The sequence below is a fragment of the Megascapheus bottae genome, chromosome 2 (genome assembly GCF_031878675.1).
Source record: "Megascapheus bottae isolate mThoBot1 chromosome 2, mThoBot2.hap1, whole genome shotgun sequence".
Lineage (NCBI taxonomy): Eukaryota > Metazoa > Chordata > Mammalia > Rodentia > Geomyidae > Megascapheus > Megascapheus bottae.
In genome coordinates this window covers 50,946,054-50,956,216 of record NC_143510.1, presented here as the reverse complement: position 1 = coordinate 50,956,216, position 10,163 = coordinate 50,946,054, and the positions used below count along the sequence as shown (strand labels likewise).

Below are 10,163 nucleotides of genomic sequence, written 5' to 3'. Positions count from 1 at the left end.
TCTGGAGAACCTTACATAGAAGTCGGTAGGCAGACAGCAACACAGAAGAGGGAGACCAGTCACAACGGCAAAGCTGTGGAAGGCTTGCACAGTATCTGAAGGATATTATTGTCAAAGAAAGGCCAGAAAGGGCACCTGGAGGGCTGCAGAGGGGCCACCTTGCGGTAGCACTAGGGCTGGAATAGTCTGTAGCCATTGTCCATACCCTCAGGTGGGTCAGGGATTGGATTCGATGGAATTGCTCTGCATAAACTTTAGAGTTAGGTCCTAATACGAGTGTGGCATCTCATTTCCAAGAATTGTGTGTGGTGTGGGGGGGGGGTGTGGGAGGGCATGAGGTGGGATTTTCCTGCCTGGGCTGGCTTCGAACCTCCATACTCGGTTCTCAGCCCCCTGAGTACGTAGGATTACAGGCGCGAGCCACCGACGCCCGGCTAGGGTTTCACTTACCCAGAACAGCAAGACTAGGCTACAACTCCGCAACCAAAAGCCAAGCTAATTTAGCGCGCCTTCCGGGGATTGGAGCGTTTCCGGCGGAAGTGGCTGCCGCCGGCTAATCTCCTCCCCTTGGTAATGCAGACTACGATTCCCAGCGTCCTTTGCGCGGGAACAGGAACCGGAACTCGCGTGTGTGGCTGGACCAGGTGAGGGCGTTGGCGGCTGGAAATGGGGGCCTCGCGGTCAGCCGGGGACCACCAGGGTGCGGAGACCCTGGTGGCTCTGGGCTCTGTTCGGAACAGGCCCGGATTTCGAAGAACCGAGGCTCCGAGGCCTGCGGGATCGAAACAAGTGCAGGCGGAGAGTTAGTGTGGTGCCCTGGCCCTCTGAGCCGGGGTCCTGGGGCTTGAACTCTGGGCCTGGCTTTGCCCCTCAGGTTCTCTGCTCAATACTAGCTACTCTACCCCTCGAGCCACAGCTCCACTTGCGGCTCTTTTGCAGGTTTTGGTTGGAGATGAGAGGCTCACCCACGTTTCTGCCCAGCCTGGTCTCCAAGCATGAGCCTCAGATCTCAGCCTCCTGAGTGGCTAGGATCACCGGCGTGAGTCACCGGGCTTAGGAGGGCCTTTTTAAATGTCGGTTTCTGTATTGTTGACTGTGTCAACGGACAGGAGTTGTGGATACTGTCTTGCATTTCTAATAAACTTCCTTGAACTGTCAGATTAGATGGTAACAATCTGAGGTCTAGGTTACATTTATCTCTGGGTCACTCTCTATTGTAATTGTAACTAATGTACTTTGACAGTATTTTATAAAGCTTTTTCTTTTTCCTTCAGTACTGGGTTTGAGCTCAGGGCTTCCACTCGCTTTGAGAAGCTCTCTATGACTTGAGCCACTCTTCTACTCTACTTTCTCCTGTTATTTGCAGATAGAATCTCTCCAGCATAATTTTCTGGTGGGGCTGGCCTCCAACTGGGACCCAAATGTCAGCCTCCTGGGTAGCTAGTATTATACATGTGAGCTGCTGGTACCCAGCAAGCAAGCAAGCTCGCGCTCTCTCTCGCTCTCGCTCTCTCTCTCTCTCTCTCTCTCTCTCTCTCTCTCTCTCTCTCTCTCTCTCTCTCTCTCTCTCTCTCTCTCTCCCCTCCCCTCCCCTCCCCTCCCCTCCCCTCCCCTCTCCTCTCCTCTCCTCTCCTCTCTTCTCCTCTCCCACTTGATCCACAGCACCACTCCTGGCTGTTTCTGTGTATGTGGTACCAAGGAATTGAACCCAGGGCTTCATGCATGCTAGGTAAGCACTCTACCACTAGGCCACACTCCAAGTCTAAGCTTCTGCATTTTTTAAGCCTCTGGCTTCTGGTTCCTTTAGGTAGAACTTTGAAGTTATTTCCTTTGGGATCTGTAGTGTTTGTTGAAGATTTTAAAGCTCAAATAATGCTGTATTACAACTAAATTGTTTTATCTACCCTCTTACAGAACAGATTAAAAAAAAGCTTAGGCCACATTTTCAAATTCATCAGGAAGTGCCACTGTCTCATAAATATAGAAAAAAACATACATAATTTAATACAGATTTGTGTGTGTGTGTGTGTGTGTGTGTGTGTGTGTGTGTGTGTGTGTGTGTGTCAGTCGTGGGGCTTGAACTCTGGGCCTGAGTGCTGTCCCTGAGCTCTACAACTCAAGGCTACTGCCCTACCACTGAAGCATCAGCACCACTTCCAGTTTTCTAGTGGTTAATTGGAGATAAGAGTCTCACGGTCTTCAGTGTCCAGTCTGGTTTTGAACTGTGATCCTCAGATCTCAGTCTCCTGAGTAGCTAGGATTATAGGCATGAGCCACTGTGCCCAGCTGAATATGTAATTTTTATACAGAGGAGAGGTCAATGGCATGCTTAAGAGAACCTTAGAGATAAAAGTAGGAGCCGAATTCAAGTCTGTGAACATTCAGCCTATGGTTCTTGTTGTTGGATCCGGCTTGAAACTCTGGAACAGGAAAACAGTCTTACCACTTTTACATACCCTCATCCTTGCTGTCTCCTCCACCAGACAGACCCACTATAGACCCGTGAGAGACTCTGAAGGTAGAACAGCTGATCCTGTAATGTTGCTGCTGTGTAAGAAAGTATAGGCCAAATCCCACTGAACATCTCTGTTTGCCGCACTTTCCTTTCCCACTTTCTATGTGTATAGGTAGCCCTGGACTGCTCAGTTAAAAACCTATTTGATTAATCTGGGGATGACAATGTTTTTTCCCTCCCTCTTCTTCTAGGATCAGAGAATAGGTTGCTGGATCAAGCTGTTGTGTCAGTCTTCACACACCAGTCTCAGCTGGAGGAGGTCACTCTTGAGCTGGTCCATGAAGAATAATGGTCCGTGCCCTGTGCAAGGTCCAGATGTGATGGAAATGCATCCAGAGCCTGACAAGCCCTAGAAAACAAATTGCCAAGTAAGCTGCCGAGCCTTGAACTCAGGATATGGAAGTTGGGTATAGTGGTTCATGTCTATATTCCTAGCTATTTGGGATATGGAAGCAGCAGGATTACTAGTGTGAGGCCAGCCTGCACAGTTCAGTAAGACTCAGCATCAAAATAAAAATAAAGTTAAAAGACTGTGACACTGGATACTCACATCTGTAATCCTAGCTACTCAGGAGGCTGAGGTCTGAGGATCATGCTTCCATATCAACCCTGGCAGGAAAGTCTTTGACTCTTTTTTCTTTTCCCCTCCCCCTTCAATCATGGGGCTTGAACTTTGGACCTGGGCACTGTCCCTGAATGCTTCAGCTCAAGGCTACCCCTTTACCACTTTGAGCCATAACATCAATTCTAGTTTTCTGGTGGTTAATTAGAGATAAGAATCCCATGGATTTTGTTCCCAGGCTGGCTCTGAACTGTGATCCTCAGATCTCCGCCTCCTGAGTGGCTAGGATTACAGGTGTGAACCACCAGTGCCTCATGTGTGAGACTCTTATCTTCAATTTAAAATGCCAAGAAACTGGAAGTGGAGCTGTGGCATTTAAGCAGTTATGTTCAGCTGCTTAAGGACAGTGCCCAGGCCTTGAGTTTAAGCCTAGGACTGGCACAGAAAAGACTGTAGTTCAGTGGTAGAGCATTTGCTTAGCAGGTGTGAGGTACTGCCAAAAGTAAATATAAAAAAGAAAGGAAAATAGAGAGTTGCCCATCACAAATCTTTCCTTGTGGGGCTGGGACTATAGCTCAACTTGCTTAGTATGCTTAAAGACCTGGTTTGATTCCCAGCACTTGGAAGGAAAATGTCTTAGTGCAAGGTAGTTTTGAACAGTGGATTCCGGATGGATAGAGTAGAGCACCTAAAAAGAGCTAATACCTGAAAGATAAGAAGAGAAATTGAATGGGGCAATGACCCTGATCTGCCCAAATCTGATCATGAATTCACAAAGATGCCACTAACCATGGTGACACACGATGGCTCTCAGCCTTCAATCATCTGATTCACCTTGTTTAAAATACAGATGCCCAGCTCCACAGCAGATCTTGTGTGTATACTAATGACATTTTATTGTGACAGACACCTGAGAAGAGCAACTTGAGAGGAAAGCTTTATTCTGGCTCATAGTCACAGAGCTTTTAGCCCATGGCCGACTGGCCCCATGGCTGTAGGCTTTTGTTAAGGCAAAGCATCACAGTGGAGAAGGTGTGGTAAGGCAGAGCTGCTTATCTCATGGCAGCCAGGAAGCAGAGATCAGGGAGGAGGAGAAGTCTGGGGAGAGGCAGGGGCTGGGGACAAGATATACTTCAAAAAGACAGGCTTTGGGGATCTACTTCCTCCAACCAGACCCCACCTCCAAAGATCTAGTCATCTCTCAGTGGTGCCACCAACTGGGGACTAGGGGCCAATCAACAAGAAGGCCTTTGTGGTCATTTTATATCCAGATCCTGATTTCTGGGCCCCATGGAGGGTGCTGCTGGGGCTGGTTTGAGCTGCATCTGTGTGTGTGTGTGTGTGTGTGTGTGTGTGTGTGTGTGTGTGTGTGTGTGTGTGTTACTTTTGAGATTTGAACTAAGGGCCTGTATTCTGTCCCTTAGCTTTTTTGCTCAAGGCTGGCACTCTACCACTTGAGCCACAACTCCACTTCTGGCTTTTTTTTGTTAATTGGAGATAGGAATATTACAGACTTTCCTGTTGGGCTGGCTTTGAACCTCAGCACTGGCACCCCGCTAAGGTGCATGGTATGGGTGTGTGGAGGGCTGGGATGTGGGGAGTCACTGTCCTGGATGAAGATTGGATGATGTCCTGGTTATCTATAGGAGTGTATTTGATTGGTTTTGTATGAGTCAAAATTGCATGCACTAAATTGTAGGAGTTGAACTAGGAAAGACATTTTGAAAGTGTGCTCGGAACGATCATTTGGAGCACGGGGTTTGTGCGGAAGTGCTGAGAAGTGATGGCTTTTACAGTTTGTGGGGCTTGCTGTCAGGCTCTAGTGGCCTATTCCCTCTTCCTCTCCCCTTCTTTTCCCCTTCATCTCATCTAAACACAGCATCTCCCATCTTGTATCAACATTATGGAGTGGCTGTTACCATTAGTGCTTGCATGGGGAAAGCTGGGGCTCTGGTCATGGTTACATGGCTGGCAAGAGTCAGATAATCATCCCACTTACCGCTGAGGATTATTGAATGTGGGAAGCTGGGCTGGGGTTAGGGGGTTGTAGAATCAGTGGGGTGTCTGATCAAACCATCAAAGGCAAGATGTCGTGAGTGTGGGTTCAAATCCCAGCTTCATTACTTCCTAACTGCATGACCCTGGGCAAGTTGCTTGATCTTGCTAAGCCTCAGTCTCCTCATTTGTAACATGGGACAATAATAACCACCTCATGGGGTGGTTATGGAGATCAATGAGGTGTGCCTGGCGTGGAGCGATTGCTCACCACCTGGAGGCTGTGGTAATTAGCCTTCTCAGGTCTCCAGGCAGTGGCTGTGCACCTGCAGCTCATTCGTCAGCTCAGCGGTTTCCAGGACACAGCTCATCCCAGCCGGACTTGTCATATTAAAGATGACATTATGCAGAAAGGATGCCACCAGCAAATATATTGTATGCCCAGCATAGCCCAGGAACTAGTGACTCACACCTACACCTGATAGAAAGGAAGTCTGAGATGTTCTTGGAAGTTTGGTGGTTATTGTTTCTTCTCAGGTGATAGATGAAAAGGAAGGACTGGGAGGTGTTGAGGGGAAAGGCCCTTCCTCACCAACGAAATGAGAGCCAGGCGCTGGTAGATTCTTCTCCCCGAAATCAGTTGCTCAAGAGGCTGAGAGCTGAGGATCCTGGCAGGGAATGTCTGTGAGACTCTTGTCTCCAATTAGTCAGCAGAAATCCAGAAGTGGAGGTATGGCTCAAGTGGTAGAGCACCAGCCTTGAATGAAATAGCTAAGGATAGTTCTCATGTCCAGACTTTAAGCTCCCTGCCACGCCCCTCCCCCACCAAAAAAAAGAAGTAGTGAGGTGAACTTGATTACTTGGTATTTGATGGATGCCTGGCTTGCTTTCCTAGGATCCCTTCTGTGTCCAAGATGGTCCCAGGAGTCTTTAGCCAGCCTGGGTCCTCCCACTGCAAGGTGCTTACTGATGGGGGCTTTGTCCATCTCTTTTGCCAGGTGACAGGAGTATGGATGTGTCCCAGGCCTCTCCCCCGGCGCCTATTCACCAGCCTGCAGGTGCCCCTGTAGAGACCCCACCCTGCCCAGGAAGCTTGGCTGAGAGCTTCCTGCAGGAGGAGCTTCGGCTCAATGCCCAGCTGAAGCAGCTGCAGTTTTCCGAGCCTGTGGGCATCATTTACAATCCGGTGGATTACGCCTGGGAACCCCATCAAAACTACGTGACTCGCTACTGCCAGAACCTCAAGGAAGTGCTCTTCCTGGGCATGAACCCGGGGCCTTTTGGCATGGCCCAGACTGGGGTAAAAGTCTTCTTCCTCTTGCGGGTAGGGTGGGAGGCTCTAAGCTGGATGCTTGGCTGGGTTGGCTGTGAGCGTGTGTGGGCCCTCCACCCCATCCTGATACACACATTGACTCCTGCGGTCTCAGACACTCTCCCAGCCTCTTCTGCCCGTAGTTAACCAAGCACATTAATGGTACTTCCATTTCCCTCATGAGCCATCCACTAATTGCCTCTGAGAGCCTTTCCTTCCGCCATCCCGCATCCTTACCTTCCCTTGCCGGATCTTCCCCGCCGCTGGAGTGAGGCTGAGGTCAGGAGAGGGACTCGGCCTTTGGGATCCTCAAGGAAGATGGGTTGGCAGAGATGTGTGCGAGCTCAGGGCTGGCATTTTGTCAGCCTGGGGTTCTGAGTCAGCAAGGAGAGCTTCATTAGCAGCCCCAGGCTCCACGGCCTACCTGATTGGTTTTCACAGCTCAGAGTGAGTGACTGCCCCACAGTAGGGGTGCTTGGCAGATGGGGGAGGGGACAGTACCTCAGGGCTGGAGGCTCAATCGCTTTTATTGACCCCACCTGGGTGATGAAAAGTGGTCAATGATGATCGATGGAAAGGACAGCCTGAGGCTTGAGGCACCCAGAAAACAGTGGACAACCCTGTCCTCGTGCCTCTTTTAACCCTGGCTACCTTCCATCTCACATCATCTGTCCCCAGTACTAACCATACTGCCCTATTTAGGGCCACATATCTCAGTGTAGCCCACACATGTAGCCCTGAAGCTTAGTGGGGTAGAAGCAGAACACATAGATTCTCTGGGTCATACTCTGTAGTAAAGCTGTGAGGAATGGACAGGCTCAAACCGTAGGCCAGGAGTGCTCATCTCACACATGGGATGAGGATGGGGTTGGGTGGGGGTCCAGGCTGACTGGTCATGGAGGGTGGAGAGGGTCAGTTGATCTGGAGCCTGGACCTCAGAATCCATTTTAAAGCCCCTTTTGTTTCTCTTTCCTTCAGGTACCCTTTGGGGAAGTAAATGTGGTCCGGGACTGGTTAGGCATTGGGGGGACTGTACTGACCCCTCCTCAAGAGCACCCTAAGCGACCAGTGCTGGGACTGGAGTGTCCCCAGTCAGAAGTGAGTGGTGCCCGATTCTGGGGCTTTTTCCGGAACCTCTGTGTACAGCCCGAAGTCTTCTTCCATCATTGCTTTGTCCACAATCTATGTCCACTGCTCTTCCTGGCCCCCAGCGGCCGGAACCTCACTCCAGCCGAGCTGCCTGCCAAGCAGCGGGAACAGCTCCTGGGCCTATGTGACAAGGCCCTCTGCCGGCAGGTGCAGCTGTTGAAGGTGCGACTGGTGGTGGGAGTGGGGCGGCTGGCAGAGCAACGAGCACGACGGGCTCTGGCAGGCCTGATGCCGGAGGTCCGAGTAGAGGGGCTCCTGCATCCCTCTCCCAGAAGTCCACAGGCCAACAAGGGCTGGGAAGCAGCAGCCAAGGAAAGACTCAGTGAGCTAGGGCTTTTGCCCCTGCTAACTAAGTGAACACCCCTGGCGCATGCCATGATCCATGGTCAAGGCCTCAACATCATTTTCTAAGAGGCAGATGAGTACACACCTGGACTAGAGCAACAGGGGTTCTCTCATGCCAGACTTGTCCTTTGATCTGTCTCACTGTCCTCAGGCAGTGTGTAATGGCCTGGGTGGATATCACTCCCTTGCTCTGAGCATTGCCCTTATTTTCCAGTGTCTGATCTCTAGTGCAAGAACAGAGGTGCCTTGTGCACACTTCCCTGCCTCTTTGTTCCCTTTGAAGCCTCTGTGCAATCAAGGGTCCTAAGCAGATACTTCCAATAGCATATTTGCTGTTTTGGAGGAAAACCTTTTAAAAATCTTTCATGGTGTGTGTGTGTGTGTGTATGAGTGTGAGTCTAGAGGCTTGAACTCAGGACCTGGGTGTTGTTCCTGGTCTTGTTTTGCTCAAGACTAGCACTCTACCGTTTGAGCCACAGTTCCAGTTCCAGTTTTTTGGTAGTTATTGGAGATAATAGCCTCACAGTCTTTCATGCCGGGCTGCCTTTGAACCATGATCCTCAGATCTCAGCCTCCTGAGTAGCTAGGGTTACAGGTGTGAGCCACCAGCACCAGGCTTTTTTTTTTTTTTTTTCCTTTTTTTTTTTGCCAGTCCTGGGCTTGGGTTCAGGGCCTGAGCACTGTCCTTGGACTTTCTCAAGGCTTGGCACTCTACCACTTGAGCCTCAGCACCACTTCCAGCTTTTTTTTTCTATGTATGTGGTGCTGAGGAATCGAACCCCGGTCTTCGTGCATGCTAGGCAAGCACTCTACCACTAGGCTAAACTCCTGCGGCCCCCCCCCTTTTTTTTTAAAGATCTGAGACAGGGACTCATTCATTGGCTAATGCTGTACCACCCAAGCTATACCTCCAACCCCTTTGACTTTGTTTTTTATTGTCACTTTGTGTGTATGTGCTAGGATCTGAACACACAGCCTCATGCACACTAGCTCTACAACTGAGCTGCATCCCTAGCTCAAAATGAGTACTAATTGTACATATTAATGGGGATCAATGTGGTATTAACATACATACCTAAAGGTGTCTATGTACTGATGAAATACAGCCTCCCCCCCCACTCTTCCCAAGAAAAAGATCCTGCCAGAATCTATGTCTTTTCCTCAGGGACCAGGACAAAGGGACCAGGCCTGGGACATGATAGACAGAGTGAGCTTCCAATTAGAGATAGAAGCTGGGCCACAGGGATGGCAGCGTAGGAAACTCGGAAGACCTTGATGTTTATTCTATTCTAGCTTTGAGACTTGAGAACTTTTCTATTTTATTTTTTTTGTGCCATTACTGGAACTTGAACTCGGGGCCTGGGTGCTGCTATCCTTTAGCTTTTTCATTCAGGGCTGGTGTCCTACCATTTGAGCCACAGCTCTATTTCTGGCTTTTTGCCGGATGCTTAGAGGTAAAAGCGTAATGGACTTTTCTGCTCAGGCTGACTTTGAACAGTGATCTTCAGATTACAAGTGTGAATTGTATAAAAAGAAGTGCCTGAGCTAGGTACTAGTGGTTCACACCTGTATTTCTAGTTTCTCAGGAGGCTGAGATGTGAGAATCACAGTTCAAAGCCAGCCAGTGCAGAAAAGTCTGTGAGACCCATTTCCAGTTCATCACAGAAAAAGCTGGGAGTGGCGCTGTGGCTCAAATTATAGAGTGCTAGCCTTTTGCAAAAAGAACCTAGGGACAGCTCTGAATTCAAGCCCCAGGACTGGGGGAAAAAAGCAGGGTGGGAGAGGGGGGAATGCCTCCTGCTTGGGACTGGTGTGCAGAATAACTGAGATAACACTAGTAAGTGCCTTGTAAAGGCTTGGCACATAGGTACTCACTACATACTGTGCTTGCTTTCTTACACCCGGATTATGGAGTTACTACACTACAAATAAAGCCTCTCTCCTCTCTGAAGACTGCCCAGCACAAGCCTGGGCTTCTATCTATGGCCTCAAGGAGGGGCAGATTCTTGCCAGAGATGGACCAATAACTTTATGAAAAACTCAACCTGTGATTTTTTTTTTTATCTTTTCAGTATAAGCATTAAAAGCTCTCAACCCTCTGTGTGAGTACTGTTTCCCTTTTTTCCAAATCCCTGTTGTCTTTGGTAGAGGTTTGTCTAGGTGCTTGCCTGATACTTAGCACTGTGGGGATCCACAGGGAATCATTGATGGGGTGGGAGGGAGTTTGGTTTGAACTTTTTAATTTTCTTGAATCACTGATTTGTCAGGTAGTGGGTACCTTACTT

At 49.4% G+C, this 10,163-nt stretch overlaps 1 protein-coding gene across 2 annotated transcripts; it reads left to right on the top strand.

Annotated features, from left to right (window-relative positions):
• The first annotated feature begins 591 nt into the window (after positions 1–591).
• Positions 592–8,518, top strand: Smug1 (single-strand-selective monofunctional uracil-DNA glycosylase 1). Of its 2 annotated transcripts, none has more exons than XM_090326679.1 (4): positions 592–644; positions 2,707–2,883; positions 6,071–6,372; positions 7,363–8,518. In XM_090326679.1, the coding sequence occupies exons 3-4, from the start codon at positions 6,082–6,084 to the stop codon at positions 7,888–7,890; spliced, it is 819 nt and encodes a 272-aa protein (XP_090182805.1). In that variant the 5' UTR covers positions 592–644; positions 2,707–2,883; positions 6,071–6,081; the 3' UTR covers positions 7,891–8,518. The 2 variants fall into 2 exon arrangements, with proteins under 2 accessions (XP_090182805.1, XP_090182815.1); XM_090326689.1 differs by lacking the exon at positions 592–644 and adding an exon at positions 667–1,039.
• Positions 8,519–10,163: the final 1,645 nt, after the last annotated feature.

Bases quoted from the DNA above. Each gene is read 5' to 3' on its own strand.
- Smug1 (XM_090326679.1), top strand. From the start codon at position 6,082: ATGGATGTGTCCCAGGCCTCTCCCCCGGCGCCTATTCACCAGCCTGCA. The intron at 6,373-7,362 runs GTAAAAGTCTTC...TCTTTCCTTCAG, and splicing joins TTGGCATGGCCCAGACTGGG to GTACCCTTTGGGGAAGTAAA.